This window comes from Danio rerio, chromosome 23, assembly GCF_052040795.2.
Source record: "Danio rerio strain M-AB ecotype USA chromosome 23, GRCz13ab, whole genome shotgun sequence".
NCBI lineage: Eukaryota > Metazoa > Chordata > Actinopteri > Cypriniformes > Danionidae > Danio > Danio rerio.
In genome coordinates this window covers 48,229,296-48,254,945 of record NC_141043.1, presented here as the reverse complement: position 1 = coordinate 48,254,945, position 25,650 = coordinate 48,229,296, and the positions used below count along the sequence as shown (strand labels likewise).

General features: G+C 36.7%; 2 protein-coding genes across 4 annotated transcripts in view; one reads left to right on the top strand and one right to left on the bottom strand.

Annotated features, from left to right (window-relative positions):
* Nucleotides 1-23,687, bottom strand: part of si:ch73-375g18.1 — a 64,351-nt gene extending 40,664 nt beyond the window's left edge. For all 3 annotated transcript variants that reach the window (XR_015524132.1, XR_015524133.1, XM_087307863.1), the window contains exons 1-7: nt 23,218-23,687; nt 9,746-9,849; nt 8,021-8,097; nt 7,164-7,343; nt 6,956-7,021; nt 2,264-2,442; nt 95-206 (exon numbers count right to left, since the gene is read on the bottom strand). Coding sequence is in view for 1 of the 3 variants with exons in the window: in XM_087307863.1 (XP_087163989.1) it covers nt 95-206; nt 2,264-2,442; nt 6,956-7,021; nt 7,164-7,343; nt 8,021-8,097; nt 9,746-9,848 (717 nt within the window). In the remaining 2 variants the exon portion in view is untranslated. The remainder of the gene's footprint in view (nt 1-94; nt 207-2,263; nt 2,443-6,955; nt 7,022-7,163; nt 7,344-8,020; nt 8,098-9,745; nt 9,850-23,217) is intronic.
* Nucleotides 1-25,650, top strand: part of tfr2 (transferrin receptor 2) — a 1,009,002-nt gene that overhangs the window by 608,809 nt on the left and 374,543 nt on the right. The window lies entirely within an intron of this gene.

Below are 25,650 nucleotides of genomic sequence, written 5' to 3'. Positions count from 1 at the left end.
ACACACACACACACACACACACACACACACACACGAACACAGGCATAGACGTAGAGGCACACGTACACGTGCACGCACGCAGGCAGACACACACCTTCTCTGTGTCGAGGTTGGTCATCTGATCTCTGCGATGCTGAGTGAAGACGATAGTGAAGACGGCGTGTGATCGACTGCTCGTCTCGTTCATGTTGGTCGCTGCCACGGTTCTAATCAATCAATAAATCAATCAATCAATTGATAAATCGGTCAAATCGATTAGTCAATACAATTGATCAGTCAGACCATAAATCAGTCAAACTTATAAGTAAATTCATCAATAAGTTAAGTCAATAAATGAGTCAAACCAATCGATCAGCGTGTCCATCACTCAGGTAAATTAAAGAGACATTAAAATCAGTTAATCCGTCAAATCGGTCGATCAGTCAGTCCATCAATCAGACAAATCTATAAGTCAGCTAAATTGATGAATCAGTTCAATCATCAAACTCACGAATCAGTCAAATTCCTAAATCAGTCAGTCCATCGATCAGTCAAATCAAACTGATCAATCAGTCACCAATCAATGAAACTGATGAATCAGGCAAACCAACCCCTCTGTCAGACTGTAAATCATTTCAATTAAAGATTCAGTCAAATTGATTGATCAGTCAACAAAATAATCAGCCTCAGTCAAATCAATGAATCAATCTGATTTAAATCATGAATCAGTCTGAGTCACATCAATGAATCGGTCAAACTGAACACTCAGTCAGTCCATCAATCAACTAAATTGATGAAACTGATCAATTAATTGATCAGTCAGTCAATCAACAATTTAAACCAATGAATCATTCAAATTGATCGATCAGCAAGTTCAGCAATCAGTCAAATCAATGAATCAGTTAAATCGATGAATCATTCAGTCCATCAATTAGTCAAATCAATGAATCAGTTTAACTGATAAGTCATTCAATCCATGAATCAGTTAAATCAATGAATCATTTAGTCCATCAATTAGTCAAATCAATGAATCGGTTTAACTGATGAATCATTCAGTCCGTCAATCAGTCAAATCAATGAATCAGTAAATTGATGAATCCATTAAATCAATGAATCAGTTAAATCGATGAATCATTCAGTCCATCAATTAGTCAAATCAATGAATCAGTTTAACTGATAAGTCATTCAATCCATGAATCAGTTAAAAAGATGAATCATTCAGTCCATCAATTAGTCAAATCAATGAATCAGTTTAACTGATAAGTCATTCAATCCATGAATCAGTTAAAAAGATGAATCATTCAGTCCATCAATTAGTCAAATCAATGAATCAGTTTAACTGATAAGTCATTCAATCCATGAATCAGTTAAATCAATGAATCATTTAGTCCATCAATTAGTCAAATCAATGAATCGGTTTAACTGATGAATCATTCAGTCCGTCAATCAGTCAAATCAATGAATCAGTAAATTGATGAATCCATTAAATCAATGAATCAGTTTGATTGATGAATCATTCAGTCCGTCAATCAGTCAAATCAATAAAACGGTTAAATCGATGAATCAGTTTAATCAATGAATCGGTTTAACTGATGAATCATTCAGTCCGTCAATCAGTCAATTCAACGAATCAGTCAAATTGATGAATCAGTTAAATCAATGAATCAGTTTAATTGATGAATCATTCAGTCCGTCAATCAGTCAAATCAATGAATCAGTTCAATTGATGAATCCATTAAATCGATGAATCAGTTTAATTGATGAATCAGTCAGTCCGTCAATCAGTCAAATCAATGAATCAGTTAAATTGATGAATCAGTTAAATCAATGAATCAGTTTAATTGATGAATCAGTTAAATCAATGAATCAGTTTAATTAATGAATCAGTTTAATTGATGAATCATTCAGTCCGTTGATCAGTCAAACAATGAATCAGTTAAACTGATAAATCAGTTTTATTGATGAATCGTTCAGTCCATGAATCAGTCAAATCAATGAATCAGTTAAATTGATCAATCATTCAGTCCATCAATCAGTCAATTCAATGAATCAGTTAATCTGATGAATCAATCAAATTGATAATTGGTGTGGTCCATCAATCAGTCAGCTCAATGAATCAGTTACATCAATGAATCAGTAAACTGATGAATCAGTTAGTTTGTCACCTAATTTAATCATTGAATCAGTAAAATCACTCGGTCAGTCGATCAGTCCATCAATCCGTCAGTCAATGTGAACTGGGTGCAGTGTGTGTGTTTGTGTATGTTAAAGTGTGTTAATGTACCGGGCCTTGTTGCCGGCGTCCATCAGGTCTCGGATGTCGTCATAAGAGGTGACGGCGAGTTTGGACAGATCCTCCACATACGGCCCCATGATGGGATGCTCTCGCACCCGCAGCGCTCCTTTACTCTTGGGGTTCAGCAGATCACGCACACGCTCACAGTAGATTTCCATAAAGGACACCTAAAACACACACACACATGAACTTGTACAGCTATCTTTACGGGGACTCTCCACAGCTGTAATGATGTGTGTCGTGTACACTCTGGATATTGTGTCCTTCTCCCCTAAACACAACCCTCACACAAAACACTCTGCCTCATTTATTAGCCGTTTTCATCACAGAGAACAAAATGGCTCCACAAGGTCAAAAATAACTGGTATTACTATATTTGTGGGGACATTTGGTCCTCACAATGCAAGGGATACAATACACACGCACACACACACACTGATCGAATTCACCAAGAACAGCACGTCTCGACTCTTTTGACCCAAACACCCTCAAAACTGGAGCTCTTTCACAACTGATGGATTTCACAACACTGAAAACACAACATCAACTCTAGAGCTGCTTTACAACTGGAATTAATTAACTCCTCATTGCTAAACTATTTGCTCAAAATACTTAAATATTTTCATATTTAATATTAAATTAAATATTGTGATGTCACGGTGGTGCAGTGGGTAGCACAATCGCCTCACAGCAAAAAGGTTGCAGGTTCGAGCCTCGGCTGGGTCAGTTTTCTGTGTGGAGTTTGCATGGGTTCCGATTTCCCCCACCAGTCTATAGACATGTGGTACAGGTGAATTTGTGTAGGCTAAATTGTCCGTAGTGTATGAGTGTGTGTGAATGTGAGTGTAAGGGTGTTTCCCAGTGATGGGTTGCAGCTCTAAGGGCATCCGCTGCGTAAAACATATGCTGGATAAGTTGGCGGTTCATTCCGCTGTGGCGACCCCAGATAAATAAAGGGACTAAGCCGAAAAGAAAATGACTGATATCTATATATATAACCCATCGATCCTACTGCACCCAGCCCGGTCTGAGCTAGGATCAAGCCGGTTGGTCTAACGTCTGTCGATACAATATAAGGGTTGACAGGGGCGTAGATTTAGGGTGGATGACCACCAACTACTGAAATGTCCCCACCAGTAATTTAATTCACAGAAAAAACATTGCGCTGTCAATAAACCTAGACATGCCGAAAGGGTTCAATCACGTTCTCTCCTCAAGTCGCACCGCCCCCAAACACATATGAACATTGTGATTGGCTGTGCCTTTCTCTGCTATCATGTGACAGACTGCTTTCAAATACAAGCAGCGCCAAAACTACTGCGCTGCTGCGCTGAGGTGTGTGACATGCACCAGAGAGGATGGCGATAAAAAAAAGGTGGACATAAAGAGCTTTTTTCACATTTAACTCAAGTTCGCTACTGAAGGAGTCCATCATGATAATGCCGTTATCGCGAGTGTTTTTTTACCGCTTTTGCGGTCAGTCTAACGTTATAAGCAACGTCTAACGACATATAGTCTGTGAACAATGTTCCCTGAAAACTAACTGCAGAATAAACACCTACATGTAAACGTATGACCCTGCCAGTTCTCCTAATCTCTTGAGGGGTCGCGGAACAATGAAGGGGGGTCGCCTGGCGATTTCCAAAAATCTACTTATTATTATTAGGCCATAAGAATTACCATATTTTATCCATAACCAACTGAAGAGAAAAAAAACAGTCGTTTATAGTTACTATAGTAGCTTATTTACTTGTTCTATTGGATTGCGACCCCTGGGGTAAATACATTATATTAAAGACAGCAATAGCGTCAGATGCAGCAGATTGATTTTATAACACCAGGTTACACTTTCTGGCTCATTTACAGCACTGACATACATTTAAAAAATTAAACGAAGAATAGACTTTGGTCTATGGGTGTGTGTGTGTGTGTGTGCGCGCCATTGCATGCAAGTTTTCTGTATTTATAACCACCTCAGAGGATATTGGGGGTCGCGAGTCACTGGCATTGTTATTTTATGGGTCGCGTGCTGAAATGTTTGGGAACCCCTGTCTTAGAGTAACATCTCCAATTTCGGTTGAAACAATTTGTCAGAAAAACTACAGCCTGTGCTCCATCTTTGAATAACATTATGAGACATGTTTAATTTGTACAAAAAATAAACACAAGTCTTTATTATTCTCTCTCTTTATCTCTTTATTAATTAACATTATTTTAAAGAGCCCATATTATGGGTTTTTGAAAATTCCCCTCCATGTAGTGTGTAACACAGCTCTAAGTGAAGTGAAGTATCCAGCTAAGGCTTAAATCTGTAAGAATACAGTGTTTAAAACGGTTGATTCATCTATAAAAGAGTCGACTCATAGTGCTTCAAATGAGTCACCTTGATACCGACTCATTAGATGTTTCGCCATGACGTACGAACGAAACCAAGTTATTCACGTGCACGCGCAAACCCGGGAGATTTCAAACCTGAGGCCCCGCCCTCTGACGCACACACACTGACCCAGACACACACACACACAAACACACACACACACACAAACATGCCGGTGGATTGAAGTCACACTGCAGATGGATATATTGAGTCTCTACCCAAAGATGAAACCTCAGCATTATAGCCAAGCAGTTGGAAACTACTGGAAACTTCTGGAAACTACATGCTACAAAGAATACTTCATCAGCGTTTGTTAAAGGAAGGATCAGTAAAGAGTAACTTACTGATGGACGTCAGGATGGATTTTTCTTCCTCCATTTCTCAAGTGTAAGTATGTGCGATTAAAGTTGCCTCGTTGACTCTAGCTTGCAAATGTATTTAGTTGTGATTTGTTACTTGTAACCGCGTGTACTGTATCAGGTTAACTCGCTATATTCTCATATCGGGTGCAAAGCCACGTTTAAAACGCGACGCGTGCTGCTTTGTTTACGGAGCTCCGTGGACGAGGAGTAGTGTGTGTGTCTGTGCGTTGTCGTCCGGAGCAGGGTTAAGTGCGTGTGTGTGTGTGTGTGTCTGTGAAAAGAGCAGAGTGAGAAGCTAGGAGATCTCCTCAACTGTTTTTGGAGTTTTTGCTAAATAAAATAGTCAGTCGTCTGTATTTTCAAGTCCATCGTCTGTATTTACATTGACCCACTGGCAGCTAAACTCCACGCCTACACTATCGAGCGTGTATGAACTGTGATTACTTTTATATTGCTGATTAGCTGATTGGCATTTCACTTCTCTCACTGAAGGCATTCGACCAATCGCAACAGACTGTCATTGGTCCAATCAGTGCAGATTAGCTTCGCGCTAAGGAGGGGTTTAGGAACAAATGAATCACTGGACGATTCATACGGGAGTCGCTGGAATAATTAGGTAAAAATAAATGCAGATTATAAGACCATGAAAGTGTTTTTTGACCTTGCATGCATATTAGACTGTTGTTGGAGACCCTTACAACCAAGATATGACCCTATTTCATGTATAATATGGGCTCTTTAACATGACACTTTTAGGCCTGTAGCCAGCTTATTGAAAGGAGGGGTTTGTTTTCTGAAAAACTGAACCTTTTTAAAAATTATTCACCTGATTAATTATTCATTCTGTTTAATTGGGGTATAAATATAAAATGTTATTGACATATTAAGAACTCATTTTTGCTGGGTTATCTTTTTGGATAGTTATTATATCTACACTTTTTGGATGAACCAAAAATATTTCCAACCATTTTGTCAAATTGTTTTATTTTTATTAGTTTTATAAATAATAAAAATACTTTGAATTAGAAATTAGAACTTTAAATTCTTAGAAAAAATAAATGAATAATCCTCTAAATGCCACGTAAAGACAGCATTTTTCCTATGCCTTGTATATTTATGTTCAGTTATTTCACCTTAAAGGCAATAAAACAACGTATTTGTCACTATAAAAGTAAAATCAAAGTAAAACCATCAGGAGTTGGAGAAAATGCTAATTTATAAGAAAATTTTAAATGGCATTTAGAGGTTTTTGCATCTAAACTATTTAAATATGAAAATAGACTTATTTATTTATTTAATATAAATTTTTTTATCATAATTTTCTTTGGGAAATCTGTTAAAACTTGATTCAAATTAAAAACTGAAGCCTATAGGCAAATAACAAACCGGCCGGCGCATTCAACCTTCCTCAGTGAGAATTTGTCCATTTGAATAATACGATAAATTCAAACATAATAATAATAATAATACAACTTTTGGTCTTTTAAACCATCTCAATCCCCTTGGCTAGGCGCCTGATTATTTAATTAAACTTAATAAATTGTATGAAGAGACTTATTGATAATTTATTTTAATAGCATTTAAATAATTAATAGCAATATATAATACATATTAAAAAAACAAAAACAATATTCATTCATTCTTGGCAGGGGTGTGGGGGAATTGTATTCACTCGTCCCCAGTCCCCACCAATGTCAAGTGCAAACCTACGCCCTTGCGGTTTGAACATTATAAAATGAATGGAAACCTATGTAATGTACCAACTTTTGTGTGTGTGTGTGTGTGTGTGTGTGTGTGTGTTTCTGTGATTGTAGATGTGTGTAGTGTAGTGTATGTGAGAGAAAGAGTGTGTGTGTGTGAGCGTGCATGTGTGTCTAGGAGTGTGTGTGTGTGTGAGAGAGAGAGAGAAAAACGTGTGTGTGTGTGAGTGTGTAGCAGCACCTCTACAGAGTAGGAGAGCTCCGGGTCGATGTTCTCACTTGTGCGTTTGAACAGATCCTCACACATCTGCAGAGAAAGACACACACGTCAAACACACAGAACAACACTGAACATGTGTGACTGTGTGTGTGTGAGACTGTGTATATGTTTGTGCATGTGACTGTGTGTATGTCAGTGTGACTGTGTTTGTATGACTGTGTGTGTGCACCTGAGGAATGATGCCCTGCTGTCCAGGCTCTTGTTTCCCCATCATGGTGTAGGACTTCCCGGCTCCAGTCTGACCGTAGGCAAATATACACACGTTGTAGCCCTCGAACGCGTGCAGCAGCATCTCCTCACCGATGTCCAGATACACTTGACGTTGAGACACAAATGCTGGGTCGTCCTCCTAAAGACGCACACAGGTTTGTTTTTGTGAATTGTGGGGACAGAAACGTTTCTATTGCTGTAATACTGTACACACGGCATTTTCAATCACGGAACCCTCACGGGAAACACCGTGCAGAGAAAAATAGTACATAAATAAGGGTGGCACAGTGGCTTAGTGGTTAGCACTGTGACCTCACAGCAAGAAGATTACTGGTTCGAGTCCCAGCTAGGTCAGTTGGTGTTTCTGTGTGGAGTTTGCATGTTCTCCTCATGTTGGTGTGGGTTTCCTCTGGGTGCTCCAGTTTCTCTCACAGTCCAAACACATGCGCTATAGGGGAATTGGGTAAGATAAATTGTCCGTAGTGTATGAGTGTGTATTGAATGGGTGTTTCCCAGTAATGGAAGAGCATCTACTGCATAAAACATGTGCTGGATAAGTTGGCGGTTCATTCCGCTGTGGCACCCACCACTAATATAACAAACTAAACATTCTTAAAAGCAGTCTAAAAGTGTAAATAATTGACTGTATTCTGGATATCGTGCATGTCCACACTATCATCATATATTGAATTACAGCATATTGGCATGTTTACTTCCAGCCCAGCAATGTTTTGGTGCTACTTCAGAACCACTTTTCCCGGTTTAGAGCTGTGCTTTGTGTGCGGAAAGACAACAAACCAGCACTCAGCATCTTACCGTACTGTGAGACCAGTAGGAATAGTCGAAGCTGAAGTTCTTGGCTGATTCTTTGGGTTGTTTGGGGTTATAGATGCCTGTGAGAGGACAAACACAAAACACTGACGCACTGCAGAGCTTTCAGATCATAAACATGTATATATACAGCACTTTATATAATAGCCCTGCTGTTAATTATAGTTTCTTTATTACATATTTCCCAAATGATGTTGAACAGATTTTCACAGTATTTCTTCTAATATTTGTTCTTCTGGAGAAAGTCTTATTTATATTTTGGCTAGAATAAAAGCCGTTTTTAATTGTTTTAAACCTATTTTAAGCTCAATATTATTAGCCCCCTTAAGCAATATTAGTTTTGGATTGTCTTCAGAACAAACCACTGTTATACAATGACTTGCCTAATTACCCTAACTTCACCCTAATTACCCTAGTGAAGCCTTTGGGCTCTATTTTGACCGTCCATGCGTAGAGCACAAAACACAGGGCGCAAACGCTTTCAGGGCGTGTCAGGGCGCGTTTTTGCTAATTTACGGACGGGAAATCTGCTTTGCGCCGTGGCTCATGGTCTAACAGGGTTGAGTTTATTTTCTTAATGAGTTATAGGTGTGTTTTGAGAATAAACCAATCAGAGCCTCATCTCCCATTCCCTTTAAGAGCCAGCTGCGTCACGCCATAAGCGCATTCGCTATTTACAGGACGCAAAGTAAGTCTAAGTGGAAAAAATGAGCATTTCACAAGCAAACAGTTCACAGAAAACTGTTAAACAGAGCATCTACTGCGTGATAATAAGAGTTAATGGATCACTTTCACTTTCGCTCTTGGATAGGGAAACCTTTACGCACAGACATCAATTAGTCTATAAATAAATACTTTTGTTTGTTAAGCGCAAATATTCGTTTCAAAACTATTTTTAAATTCAGTTCTAATTTCCAGCAAACGAATAAATGAACAATAATAATGAAGTGTGCTCAAAAACCTGAGTTATATCCTAAAACACATGCTGCGCCCCATATGGTCTAAACCTGACAGGTGGACAAATCTAAGCTTGTTTTTAATAAAACAAATATAAATATGGATATAATAAATAATACTGCTAATAATAATAACATTATACAAAAGCAAATTGTTATGAATGAACTGAAAAAGCCTCCGGAGATGAAGAAGACATAAAAGCAGTGATTTTTCATATTTCTGTAGGCTAGAAAATAATATGTTTTGTAATATTTTAATCCTTTATATGTATATCCTATATCTATTCTTATTATATCCTATATATATATATATATATATATATATATCCTTAATATTTACATTTTTTCATATGTAAAGATATTTACCTCTCTTGTGTGTATCAAGCAGTGTGTAAGCGAGGTGCAACTCTGCGCTGGAGTTTAGACCGGGTTAGTTTTGGTCTAATGAAAAATCTATTATAGTTTCTCAAAATAGCAACACGCCAGCGGTCCGCCTCAGAACACCTTCCTTTATAGACCAGATCGCCTATGGGCGCACATATGAGCGCTAATGCATTTGCTATTTAAACAGCGTAGCGCAACGCCTCAAAACCACTCTTGCGCCAAGCTGAAACTAGCAAAAGACTACTGCACCACGCCTAGCACCGGGTGTATGATAGGGCCCTTTAAATGTCACTTTAAGCTGAACACTAGTGTCTTATATAGAATATCCAGTCAAACATTATGTACTGTCATATGTGGTGTGTGCACTCACAGGTGGTGTTTCCCTGCATCTGGATGACACATTTCGCATCATGGTTGTTTTCCCGGGAGTTGAAGGGCCGAACTCTCACGGCGACCTTCACTGAGGCGGCCATCCTAAAACACAGCAGCCAATCACAGATCAGACACACTGCAAAACTGACCAATCAGACGCCAGCCAACATCAGAGCGACACTGTCAATGAAATCAAATCAAAATCGGATGTAAACAACAGGACAGATTATACAGTGGTAATGTGCTGCTGAATACACTGTTCTGCTGTTGAATGCTGTGGAGAAAGCACGTGGAAGCTGCTCTGATCATACAGAGAATGACTTAGCAAGACAAACTGAATTTAATAAGTCGTAAAAGATGCATATAATCAGTATTAATGAAGAGATCAGCCTAATATTTCATCTACTTGAGCAGAAATAATAACAAACACACAAGAATCTAATCAAATATTCTCACTCTGGAAGTCCTGCTTCAGTTTGGCCACTAAACACCTTTGCTCCTCAGTTTTTTTTCTCTCTTCTGCTTGATTTGTTATCATGTATGTCAGTATATATTACTCTAAGTGTGTTTTTCTGGTCTGACCAGTTAGTAGAGCCCAAAACATGACAATAATTGATTATTTTCAGCAGCAATAATCAGCGAAATATGCAACTTTCATTCCGTTCGGTGGCTTTGTTTACGCTCTGCTCTCCAATAAGGCCGACTGATGATGGGCTGTGAAATATAAGTATATATTCACATAGAAGGCAGCTATTTTGACTTTTTTAACTACATTTTTTATTACATTTTTTTACAAACAATAGTTTAGTTTGAAATACAAATTGCAGCCTTTATAATTAAATTCTTTGTCAGACATTAATTATATGTGAAAATGATTTAGTTTCTTTCATCTTACTGGATGTGGAGGAATGTCCAGTTGAAAAAAATATATAATTAAACGCAATTAAAATACACTTAAATACCCACAAATACATTTTTAGTACATTGTTATTTTTTTGTGTTAAATAAAAGCTTGATGGTTTTACACTATAAATATACTCATTAAAAGTATGTTTATTCTTCAGTAGGACTTTAGTACACTTGACAAAAGTATACTAAATACCAGTAATACTTAAATACATTTTTAGTGTACTACAATAAAGTACACTACAGAAAAAACATCCAAGAGTTTTATTAGTGTGTTTTTCAAAAGTGTGCTTTAAATGCTTTAAACATTAGTTGATTTTTAGTACACTGTTTACATACTAATCCTAAGTTTAAAATAAGTTAATAAATAAAAATCTATTAGTAATGTATTGCAGTAGAAGTACATTTTCCCAAAAGTTGTACTTAAGTACACTTAATATGAATGCATTATTATCATGAACACTTAAATTGATTTTGAGTGTGGTCATTTTAAATGTACATTAAATTGACTTTATTAAAAATCTATTAGTAATGTATTGTAGTAGAAGTGCATTTTCCCAAAACACTTTTAATACAGTATTTAGCACACTTTTTTTTTTTTTTTACAACTTGTATATTCTTTAAATATATTACTATCATACTTTAAATTAGTCATAAATATATTTAAATGTTTAAAAGTAGGGTTCAAGTGTATTTCTGGTTGTAACTAAATATATATTGTTTAAAATACAGATATAGTATGTTAAAAGCACATTTTAGTTCAATTTCAGGGTGTCTCAATAGCACAGTTGAGTGCACTTAGATGGTATTAAGTTTATCTTAACATATACTTAATACTATCTTTTAGTACATTAAGTACAAAATTAGTGTGTGAAAATAGAGCACTTTTAGTACATTACTGAAAAGTGTACTAAGTATACTTAAATAAAGTGCATTTTAGTGCACTTTTTTTTACCTGGGTGGGTACTGTGTACTGCAGGATTTTGGGAATTAAAACCCAACAAACACACAAAGACTAATAAACTGTCTGATTGCTCCATACAGTCAGTTTCAGTTTGGTGCATCTGAGATAACACATTCCAGCTGTGTGTGTGAATGTGTGTGTGTGTGTGTTGTCTTTATGCCAACAGCAATGAACTCATAAAGGGTAAGTTCACCCAAAAATGAAAGTTCTGTAATTAATTACTCTACCTCATGTCATTCCAATCCCCTGAGAGCTTCGTTCACAACACAAATGAACTTCAAAACACAAATGAAAATTTTTTAGATGAAATCCTGGAGCTCTCTCATCCTCCACAGACTGCAAGGATGCCAAGACGCTCAAAATCCAGAAAAGACCACAAACATAGTCAAAGCCGTCCATGTGTCTTCAGTGGAAATCATACCAAGCTCCAAAAAACATGTTTGTGCATCGAAAAAAACAAACAAACTATATCCTGTTCACCTATACAGTACTCAGCATAAATGAGTATACACCCCGTTATGGAAATTAATATTATTTATCCATTTCTCAGTAAAAATTGGTCATATATTTTGGTGCATTTGAACAAAACAGATTTATTGAACAGATATTCATTCATTCATTTTCTTGTCGGCTTAGTCCCTTTATAAATCTGGGGTCGCCACAGCGGAACGAACCGCCAACTTATCCAGCAAGTTGTTTTTTTTTACATAGCGGATGCCCTTCCAGCCACAACCCATCTCTGGGAAACATCCACACACACATTCACACACTACGGACAATTTAGCCTACCCAATTCACCTGTACCGCATGTGTTTGGACTGTGGGGGAAACCGGAGCACCCGGAGGAAACCCATGCAAAGGCACGGAGAACATGCAAACTCCACACAGAAACGCCAACTGAGCCAAGGTTTGAACCAGCGACTTTCTTGCTGTGAGGCGACAGCACTACCTACTGCGCCACTGCCTCGCCCTTGAACAGATATATTTATTAAAATAATATTAATAATAATATTTCATGTGAAATATTGGATAAATAAATTACAACCTACAAAAATTTCAACTAGGGCGAGGCAGTGGCGCAGTAGGTAGTGCTGTCGCCTTACAGCAAGAAGGTCGTAGGTTCGAGCCTCGGCTCAGTTGGCTTTTTTGTGTGGAGTTTGCATGTTCTCCCTGCGTTCGTGTGGGTTTCCTCTGGGTGCTTCGGTTTACCCGACAGTCCAAACACATGTGGTACAGGTGAATTGGGTAGGCTAAATTGTCCGTAGTGTATGAGTGTGTGTGTGTGGATGTTTCCCAGAGATGGGTTGCGGCTGGAAGAGCATCAGCTGCGTAAAAACTAGCTGGATAAGTTGGCGGTTCATTCTGCTGTGGCGACCCCGGATTAATAAAGGGACTAAGCCGACAAGAAAATGAATGATTGAAAATTTCAACTAAATTTTATACTTGTTATGATAATATTCTTCTTTAACATATAAATTTGGGTGTTGGATTGTTTTTATAAGTTACTTTCTTAGATTATTTTCAGATTTGTATACTGTAACACTTCCTACAGAATATATTTATTTAAATGAGAGATTTGTGAGGGGTGTACTTATATATGCTGGGCATTAGAGCTGCACGATTCTGGCTAAAATGAGAATCGCGATTTTTTTGCTTAAAATAAAGATCACGATTTTCTCACGATTCTGTAGGTGTAAAATAAAGGTATGGTAAAAACAAACAAATGGCACAACATCGATAATAATATTATGTGTAGGTCTACTGGTTTCTATAAATAATTCTATTCTACTTATAATAATTCTGATGATGAAATATTATGTTTGAGATTTATGCTTGCAATCTGTAATATTAGACAATTTTATTCACTGGTAAAATCAGACATTTCCCATTATTAGATTATATTCAACAATATATAGTCTACAGTAGTTATACTGACATTGTAAACATTTATTTTCATGCACAACTGTGTGTTCGCTATGAAAGAAAAACATATCAAATGCTTGCCGTAATCATAACTCTAAAATGTGATATGATCATTTAAATGAAGTGCACACTTTCGGTTTCATTTCGACTGCTAAGTGCTGTTCATACTTCGCGCGGGGCTCCCAAACGATCACTCTGTGCCACAAACAGAATATTATTTACAGCTTTATTACCTGTTACTCGCAACATATGCAGCTTCTGTTCACTAAAGTAGACGCACTTGTGTCTATCATTAAGTAGAGCACGCGCGTGTCCTCTCTGTGATAACAGCTCACGGTCAGCAGCTCACATCACATGTGATTTCCCGATCGCGAAAACATCATTATATGAAGACAAAATTTACATTTTTAGGTGAACTATACCTTATAAATACAATATGTGACTCATTCAACATCATTTCCATGTCACTGAGTAACGTGTGTGAAACGATGAAAAGACTCGTGCAGCCGCGCGAATATACGATTGGCAGAATCGTAGAAATGCTGGATTAAGATCGTCTAGGGGGTCGAATCGAGATCTTTTTACGATTAATTGTGCAGCTCTACTGAGCCCTGTATTTTCCAGCTCGTGTCAGGTCATAATGGTGTGTGTTTAGCATTAGCAGTACAACATATTGCCATTAAAATTCAGCAACGCAACACACACAAGTATCAAAAGCTGTAAATGCGCAGCTTGACCTGACGTGAAAGATATTGCCCATCAAATTCATTTTTACAGTTTTTTGGCACACAAAAGTGTTCTTGGAGCTTTGTAGGGTTACAGCAGAACCGTTGAAGACACATGAACAGTTTGACAATGTCTTTTCTGCACTTTGAGGGTCTCAGGAATGGGGGAGGGGGGTGGAGGGGGTGATTCATCCAAACTATATTCATCCAAAATTAGGGTTTGACATTGGCCCCTTTCACACATACAAACCTTTCCGGAAACTTACCAGCAATTTTCCGGAAAGGTGTGTATGTGTGATCAGGCTCTTTTTGAAAATACCGGTAAATTAGTTCTGTCTATTTTCCGGAAAGAGAAGTTGTAACATTACCGTTAATTTGCCGGAATGCTGCGCTGTGTGAATGCAGAAGGAAGATTGCCGGAAAGAGCGCGTGCATGTCTAGAACGTGCTGACGCGAGACGTCTGCTTTAGCCAATCAGAACAGTCAGACGCATTCACGTCCGCGCGGTTTATGAGAACAAAAGCCTTTGAATATTTTCCCAGACGCATTTAGCTGCTAGATGTTAGTCAGATCACGTTTATATGTTCATCTTAATGCCAACCGTATAAATAATTATCAATTAGATGCTTATAAGTCGTTATTTGTTTACCTTCAAGCTTTGCGTTTGTCTGTGAAACAGCTTGTGAATCACCACACACACATCATGTACATACACGAAAGTGTTTCGCTACATGTTTTCATCGCAGTTGTTCACAATACTGATCATCCACAGAGTTTGTAATTTAGTCAAATGTTTACAAACACAAGCGCAGCTGTTTAGAGCTCATTTCTGGTTAATGATGTCAGAATTTACCGGTATTTTGTAATGGATGTGTGAATGCTCTTTTCAGGAAAAATCCGTAACGTCCTCGCCTGTGTGAACAGCGCTTTTTTGAATATACCGGTAAAGTCGTTTCGGAAATTTTCCAGATATTTACCGGTATCACTGTGTGAAAGGGGCTAACGTCAACTGAAACATGAAGAGAGGGCGGGGCATAAAGTAGCTCCTCCCCTTAAAACAAAACAGCCAATAGGGTTTAGTTTTTTCCTCACAGCTCCAGTAACAGTAGTTGAGCTCACGCGCATCAAATGAAAAGCCAATGAGAAGAAGGGGGCGGGGCAAGTCAAACACTAGAGAGCATTTGATTGGTCGGAAAATTTAATGAGAAAGAACGAGGTTAAGGCAAAGAAATTGATGATCCCTTTAAGCCTCCTTTCCACTGCACAAGACAAACGACAAGCGACCGGAAGTCATTCATTTCCAATGGAGAGCAGTCTGGGAGTTGAGTTCTGACCATCTCCATATGCCGAAAATTCGGATCCGTTAAAATATTTGACTCCTGCGACTAGACCGTATGCGAGCTGCCGACCGGATATGATGTATTCCAGTGTTGTCCAAGCAGATCCGTGCGCACGAGATGAGAAATAGGAGTTTATTTGGTTATTTTTGGAATTATAAAAAGTCTGTATTAAAAACAAAAACTTTTCTGTTCATAAAAGTAAGTAAGAAAGTAATAAAAATATATATATTTAATGTTGTCTCCACATTCCCTCCAATATTTTAGCGATCTATGAGTTTCTAGTATTCATTCATCCATCAAACTATGTAAAATAAAGAGAATAAAGGCTCGTGCTTTTGCCCTCCTTTATTTCAGACACCGTGAGAATCAGCTTCTCCCCCGTTGTGCACGACAACACTGACAATACTGTGCGGCTGCCACAAGGGGGCGTATTCCGACAGTCGTGTCCAAATGTCGTGTGCAGTGAAAAGGCGGCTTTAGGTGAAAATGACAAACTGGACGCTTTACATGTTTCTATCAGGTTTATATTTTCTAAACATTAATTTTGTCACTGATTTGGAGCGTATAAAGATTTTAAAAACGAATATACTGATACTAACATCTAAAATGATGTATTTATTATTAACTTCACAGCACCAATCAGAGGATTTCACGCTCTCCTGCATGTCATGTACACTTCTGATCCCGCAGATCTCACATGTTCAGAGTCTTAACACTCATTCATTCTGCTGCTCACACACACGTCATATGACTCTGAACTCTTCCAGAAACTCAAAATAACTCAACGAAACATTCATTTACATTGAGCGCATTTGGTAGATGTTTTCTCCAACACTTTTCTCTATGTACAGGGAAATCTGTGTTTTTGAAGCTAGTGAAGATACTAGCAGTCAATGGTTTATTTTAGTTATGTAGCCTGACGTGTTTACTGCTCTAAAACATTCTAAAGGTTTCCTCAAATGTAATATATTGTGTTAAATGGATGAAAGGTTGTTGTTTTCATTACACTGCAAAAAATGCTTTTCTTGCTTAGATTTTTTGTCTTGTTTCTAGTCTAAATATCTACAAATTCCTAAATCAAGAAGAATTTTCTAGACAAGCAAAACATTGTCTTGTTTTGAGAAATAATATGCCAATTTTAAGTGAGTTTTTCCTTAAAACAAGCAAAATAATCTGCCAATGGGGTCAGCAAAATAATCTTACATCAAAAGAAAAATCAAGATCATTTTGCTGACCCCATTGGCAGATTATTTTGCTTGTTTTAAGGAAAAACTCACTTAATATTGGCATATTATTTCTCAAAACAAGACAATGTTTTGCTTATCTAGAAAATGCTTCTTGATATAAGAAATTTTAGATATTTAGACTAGAAACAAGACAAAAAATCTAAGTAAGAAAAGCTTTTTTTGCAGTGTAAGACATGTAAAAAATATTTTACAGCAGTAAACACAAAACTGTGATACTGTGAAACAGTGATATTTTTATCCAAGGTTATCATACTGTCAGAAGCTTATGCCTAGTGTGTCTGTGTGAAAACCAAAAACATCCATCACAATTGATTAATTGATCTCGTGTCACATGAGAAAATCTTCAGAAGTTGAAGATTTACATCAGCAGATCAATAGAAGAGAGCTCAGTGAATAATTTCATCAATGAACACATTGAAGAATGAAAAGACTTTGACTTGATGAATCCTTCCTCAAACACTTAAAGGGTCGTGACACCCCACACTTTAGGTTCAGGTCTACCTCAGAAGTTTTTCAAAAGATGCATCATAATGGGCGGAGCTCCGCGAGCAGAGGGCAGGAGTGGGTGTGGCCAGCAGAGGAGAATGAGGGGAGCGAACAACTGTGTCAGTCGGCTCACAAAATGAGACTCAAACCGTGAGGAGACGCATGAGTTTATAGTTTACAAAGTTAAAATGCAAAGAAATGAACAGTAATTTAATGCCCTGCTACATTTGTTATTTATAATTTCATACACAGATAACCACAATCTATATCATTATAAGGGTAATGGTGTTCATATAAACACTATAAATGAGGACGTCTCCCTCAATCCCCGGGTCTGAATGCAGACTCAGTGCAGCAGGTCTCTTGCCCTGTCTGTTTTAACCATTAGCCCTGCTGGTAATCTGGAGGATTTAGGTGAACACAGCAGCACGGCGATGTGTCTAAATGTGAACAAACTCCTGATAAAAGACGACGTCCGCCATTCTCTAATTTTTCTAGTACTGACAAAAATGCTTGCTGCACACAAACAGCTTTGCTGTATCGGCCCTGACAGCATCGCGGGAAAACACATGCAACAAACCCTGTGGATGATGAAAACAAACACACACCACCCTTCATGATCGGCTAAATACTGTGTGGTGTGGGTCCGTGTCTCACAGCTTGGCACTGGCAGGTCTGTCTAGCCTTCGTAAAGCACATGCAGTCATGAATAATTAAGCAGCCGGCTCTTCTTATAGGATAAGAAAACTCCACTATGAATAATAATGAGAAACTGACGTATCATCACTCCACATGCAGTTCTTCGCTACGTCACTGATTTTGATCCGCCCCAAAAATCATTTTAAACCCGGAAGCTGAAATTAGCAGACAAGCTCCAAATTATCCAGTTTTCCCCACAAATAAAGCTGACAGGAGCGAACATTGTCTTAACTGATGCTCAACACACACACATCTGTTAACATCTCAAAAAAAGTACTCCAGGGTTTCTTGAACCTTTAAATGTTAAATACTCAAAGCATCGCCACACACACACTGATGAACATATTCTCTCTCACACACACACACACACACACATTCAAAGGGTGTTTAAAGGGCAGAGAGGAATGTCATGTGTGTTTGCTGTTTAGCTTCCCCAGCTGTCACAGTGAACACAAACACACACACACACACACACTCACACACACAGTCTGTCCAGACATGTTGTGTCTCATATTACAGTAGCAATTGCAGGAGCGCCTTTAATATCAAACAAAGTTAATCCTCATAACTCCATTAAATCATTAACACTGTAAATCACACGCTGCACTCAATCAGTTAATCAGGTATGAGCTCTTTTAGAGCACACTGGAAAAATATTACTTGATTAATTCATTTGAGGCGACGCAGTGGCGCGTTAGGTAGTGCTGTTGCCTCTCAGCAAGAAGTTCACTGGTTCAAGTCTAGGCTCAGTTGGCGTTTCTGTGTGGAGTTTGCATGTTCTCCCTGTGTTCTCGTGGGTTTCCTCCGGGTGCTCCGGTTTCCCCCACAGTCCAAACACATGCGCTATAGGGGAATTGGGTAGGCTAAACTGTCTGTTGTGTATGTGTGTGAATGAGTGTGTGTGGTTGTTTCCCAGAGATGGGTTAGGGTTAAAAAAAAGTAACGTGCTGGATAAATTGCCGGTTCATTCCACTGTGGCGACCACAGATTAATAAAGGGACTAAGCCCAAAAAAAATATATGAATATATTATTAATTTGACAGAATTCACTTTTTTTTGGGGGGGGGGGGGGGTATTTATGAATTTGAATTGCATTATGTTGATCTCTGCTTTGTCGACTTTAGATGTTGAAATTTCACCTCTGCACTTCAACAAAATGACTTTTAGTGATATTTTGGTAGTTTTTGAAACAATATCTTGTACAATAATAATATATAGAGTATAATATATAGAGTGTGTAAACTAACAGAAAATGTACTAGCAGTTTATTAACAGGTTTTTGCATCATAATTTACATACTTAATGGTATTTTTATGTTTTCTCCGCAAAAATTTGATGTTGAAATGTATAAAAAGTGACTTTTATTAGCATTTTAAATAGTTTTTGAGATATCTACAGATAATACATCACTTCAGACTAATAAATGCCAATAAAAGTCACATATTCAAACTTTTCAACATTAAAATTTGTGGAAAAAAATATCAAGATTAGGCCTGTCATGATATCTGCTTTTTATTGTAGGATATATTGCACCAAAATATACTGCGATAAACGATAATATTGTCATTTTAGGACCTTGTTATATAATGCCAGAATGACAATATAATACCACACTGCAAGTACAGGATGTGAAACGCATTTCCTAAATAAATAGTAATAAATGTTAACAGTAAAAGGGAAGGTAAAGAGTAACAGAGGCTGTGTTATCTGCTGTCAGGTCTATTTTCAGCTGTCAGACACACACATGAGAATATACTAAAGTAATTTATAGTAAATACTACAGTGTTTTTACCATGCTGACACTGACAGCTCTGATAGAGATAGAGATGCTGCACAATCAGCTGAAAAGGTTGCTGGAATTGGTGTTTATGTATGGATGATATATATATATTGCACCCCCAAAAATGATTGAAGTCATGTTCATGTGTTGTGTGATCAGTCCAAATATTGATTATTGTGACAGGCTTAATTCAGTCAAGTCAAGTCAAGTCAAGTCAACTTTATTGTCAATCAAACCGCATGCAACAGTACATTACACAGCAGACTGAAATTGCGTTTCTCCCATACTCCAATGTGCAATTTAAAAAACAAAAATATGACACACACTAGACATAAACTAAACATTTAACTAATATAGTGCAAGATGAATTAAATAATAGACACTAATAAACTGTGAACAGTTACCATATATCCTATTGTTCCAGAATATGACCAAGTTGAGGTATTTATTGTAGTGCAATTAGGTGCAGTATGGCAAAAGTGCAAAGTGCAAAGTAGCAGCTTAGAGGTAAGTGTATTTTGTAAACATGTTACACGTGCAAGGAATATTAATATAAAAACATAAAAAATTAAGATCCCATAACGCAATAAAAAATAATACATGATGAAAAATCAAATTCACAAGTTTGCTTTACAGTGTATTTAACTGTATGGTCTGATTTTGTTTAAAGAAAGCAAAAATATAACTGATATTTATTATGCATAATAGATCATCCCTTGCTGAACTGAATCACCTCAGAACCATGAATTGATTATTATGAATATCACATTTTCATGAGTTTCTTTCTTCTGTTGAACACAAAATAAGATATTATGAAGAAAAACTTAAACCTGTAACCATTGACATTCATACAAGAAAAAACAAATACTATGGAAGTCAATGGTTACAGGTACTCAACATTCTTCAAAGTATATTATTTTTTGTGTTCAACAGAAGAAAGAAACTCAAAGAAGAAGAAGAAAAAACAACCCATAGCTTGCGAAAGCTTTTTATGATTACATTTAAAGGTTGCTTTAAACTTACTCACTATTTATTCACGCTCAAGTAAAAATCTTTGGGTTTCTTTTTTCTGTTGAACACAAAAGAAGATATTTTGAAGAATGCTGAAAACCTGTAACCATCGGCTTTCATTTGTTTTTCTTACTATGGAAGTCAATGGTTACAGGCTTTCAACATTCTTCAAAACATCTTCTTTTGTGTTAAACAGGAGAAACTCAATAGATTTCCACTTGAGCGTGAGTACACTGAAAAAAAATTATTCAAGGACGATTCCTTGGATTTACTCAATTCTTTTATGTTAAGTGGTTGTAAACAATTTATTTGTGTTGAATTTAAACAAACAAATTAAGTTGAACATTATTAAACTTAATTTGTTTGTTTAAATTCAACACAAATAAATTGTTTGCATCAGTTCTGCATGCAAAACCTTTTTCAGTGATATATTGTGATAAATTTTTTATTTTTGAGTGAATTCTTGCTTTAAGGAAGATTTATTCTCTGACCCTTTACACTCTCTGTTCCTCAGCGGTGGAATGATATTCCCCAGCCTCTAAACTATTTTCAGCAAGCTTTATGAGTTTCTTTCTTCTGCTGAACACAAAAGAAGATATTTTGAAGAATGCTGAAAACCTGTAACCATTGACTTCTATAGTATTTGTTTTTCCTGCTATTGAAGTCAACAGGTTTTCAGTTTGCTTCAAAAAAGACACTCAAACAGGTTTGGAACCACACGAGTATGAGTAAACGGTGAGTACGTTTAAATTTCTGGGTGAACCTTTAAGTACACTGAAACTAGAGCTTTGTTCATAAAAGTAAGCATTTAAAGTAACAGATCACTCAAAAATGTACAATGATCATCATTTACTCATCATTCACTTCTTCTAAACCTGTTTAAACAGTTTTTTTAATCCTGTTAAAAACAAGAAAGTTGGAAAAAAACAGTCATTGACTTCCAGAGTATCTTCTGCTTCTGTTAAGGTTGTCAATGGCTGCTTTTCTCCAGCATTCTTCAGTCCAGAGTATCTTGTCTTGTGTTCAAAGTCATAAAAGTTTACACTCACTTAAGTAAATAATCAAGACATCCTAATTTTGGGTGAACTATCCCTTTAAATACCATCTTACAAAGACAAAAATGGAGATATGTAGAGTGATGACTAGGGCCAGACGGAATCTGCGGACGTTTTTTCCCATTTCTGCGGAGAATTTTGGTAAAAATCTGCAGATTTCTGCGGAATTATTTTAGGAGTATCATAACTAAAACCTTAATTAGTGAAATAAAAAGTAATACCTTTCTAACTTTTATTTAATGTTTAAATTGCAAATCTAATTAGATTCACTTTATCTGATAAATAAAGCAAGTCTCTCATATAATATCTGGACTAAAAAACAGAAAATAATACTGTACAAACTGCATTGTACATCAATCAGATAAACATTTTCACATTAGTCAATAATATTACTGTAATTAATTTAAAAACTGAATAAATTTAGATTTACACACATTTACTCAAGAAAATAAACTGAATTAATGATGGGCTGAAAATCTGCAGAATTCTGCGCGCGCAGATTTCGTGTGGGCCTAGTGATGTCTAATGTTTGTGTCATTATATGCAGTTCACACTAAATACATCTCTTTTACCGTTTCCATTTAAATATTTTAGCATTTAGACCAGATTTCGGTTTCCCTCAATACTCACATTAAAGAACTGAAACTCGACAAACTCACATGTGAACCTTTGACTGAAGGTTCAATAAATTGATCTGCGCACACACAGACACACACACACACACGAAACTATGGGGACATTACTTATATCAGCAATGTCCTCATAATTCATCAGCTCCTTGTAATACCTGTGTCATACTCATGTTGTTATACACATTTGTGTCCTGATGTCACAACACGTGTACACACACACACACACACACACAGTAAGAGAGTGAGACACACACACATACAGTAAAAGACACTAACAGAGACAGACATAAACACACACACACATACAGTAAGAGACACACACACTCACTCACTCAGACACATACACATTACACACACTGTGAAAGAGAAACACACAGAGTGAAAGAGAGAGAGACACACACACACAGTAAGTGATATACCCATACAGTGAGGCAGGCACGCACACACACACACACAGAGAAACAGACAGACACACACACACACACACACACTGTGAGAGGGACAGACACATACAGACAGACAGAAAGACACACACACACACAGAGAGAGAGAAAGAGAGAGAGAGAGAGAGAGAGAGAGAGAGAGAGAGAGAGAGAGAGAGAGAGAGAGAGAGAGAGAGAGAGAGAGAGAGAGAGAGAGAGAGAGAGAGACAAACACACTCCCTCTCTCTATCGGTGGTTGATGAGGGGTTTGCTCGCTCACCTTCTCCGTGCTCCGCCGGTCTGTGTGTCCGGATGAGAGAGTTTCCCGTGAGTTTACCGGGCGGGGGCGCTGCGGCTCTCCGTCTCCGACTTTCACTCTATTTATATTTACACGCAAACTTTGTCAATACTTGACGGTATCCGTGAGCTGTTTGTGCGGGTGACCGGTGAATCTCCGTCTAATTAAACCCGCGAGATCCCACCGCTGTCCTTTCGCCGCTGTCACGCGCGCCGGTCAGAAACTTTCCAGGGGAGGCCGCGCGCGCCGATTCCCCGCAATCACGCCGGTGACGGTGCTCTCTGGCCGCTGGAAGCCGGCCCGGGTGTGTTTCGGGGCCGATGATTAGACTTTTGGGGAGAATTAAAGGAAAAAATAAAGAGAAATGTCGCCGCTGGCCGCGGGAGTGTGCGCGCGCCCCCCACCCCGTCCCGTCCTCGCGCAGCCGAGAGTCCAGCGCGTGACGTCACTACGGCGAACCGGACACCGGGGCGGAACCTTAAACACACACACACACACACAGAGATATTTACACAATGACGATACCTCAGCATACACTCAACAAGCACTATTTTACATAACAGATTCCAGCTTGGTGAAAGGGGTGGTGCTTTTTTCTCAAGAAGTGGACCTATTTGCTGTTATACACCTCATTTTCTATTCAAATATAAGATTTAAATACATTGTTAAACACTATTTTTAGCTGGATTAGCATGTCGGATGGTCATCATAACCACACTTTTTGATGTACCAAAAATATTTCCTAGATTTAAAATAAATAAATATGAAAAAAATACTTTTTTTTAAATACAAATTTATTACATCTTGTATCACTAGAAAAAAATGTTTTAAATTAAAAACAAGCCCGTTGTCATTTATTAGGCAAATTATAAATAAACTGGCCAGCACATTCAACTTTCCCAGTCAGAATTGGGCCATTTCATAATAATAATAATAAGAATAAGAAGAAATAATAATGATTTTTCATTATAATTAAAATTATAATAACAATAAAACAATAATAATAATAATAGGCCTAAATAAAAATAATAATAATAACAATAAAATTATAATAACAATAAAATTATAATAATAATAGGCCTATATACTACTCCTACTAATAATAATAAAATTATAATAACAATAAAATAATATTAATAATAGGCCTATATACTACTACTACTAATAATAATAAAATTATAATAACAATAAAATAATAATAATAGGCCTATATACTACTACTAATAATAATAATAAAATTATAATAACAATAAAATAATAATAATAATAGGCCTATATACTACTACTACTAATAATAATAAAATTATAATAACAATAAAATAATAATAATAATAGGCCTATATACTACTACTAATAATAATAATAAAATTATAATAACAATAAAATAATAATAATAATAATAATAATAATAGGCCTATATACTACTACTACTAATAATAATAAAATTATAATAACAATAAAATAATAATAATAATAATAATAATAGGCCTATATACTACTACTAATAATAATAATAAAATTATAATAACAATAAAATAATAATAATAATAGGCCTATATACTACTACTACTAATAATAATAAAATTATAATAACAATAAAATAATAATAATAATAATAATAATAATAGGTCTATATAAAATAATAATAATAAAATTATAATAACAATAAGGTAGAGCTTCACAGTTTTTCTAGCCTCTCTTGTAAAAACATTTGAAGATTCATGGGTAACAACAGTTGTATTTAAACTATTTTAATTTGATGTGTTTTCAATGGATTATTTTCACTTTTTATGATGGCATGGCAGTCAAAATAGGACAAATGAGCTCATATATGGGACATACGGGTCTGAATTCATGTGTACAAACCGGATATCATCAAGATAATAGTCTACACATGCACATATAGTCTAATAATAGACATAAGTCATCTAGATGTGTATATAACGTTATCATTTATTTGTTGACTTTATTTTCCACTTAATTAAATGTCCTTCTGTCTTCTTGTATTAATGAATTATGATTTCCAAAACCTGTAATTAAACAACAGGGCTACAGGTTTAAATATACAGACAGTCTAAAGCTTTATCAGGCGTATTTAGAACAAGAATCACTTGATGGCATTTAACACCTCTATTTATGGACCACGGCCCATATAACAGCCTATTTAATTAATTATAGATTTTGTATCGCGCATGTCGCATAGGTCTATATATTTCACTATATTACACCTATAAACCTGAGCCTACACTATTCTGGCTACTTGAGCAGAAGTTAAATTAATTCAAATGTATTCAAAGTACAATGTCAATCACAATGTCAGTGATCCTGCATGTCAGAATATTATTCACGGGATTTCTGTGGTGTTTTTCAGACTGTTTGTTCATGATAACGATTTTACTGAAGCGCATGACAGTC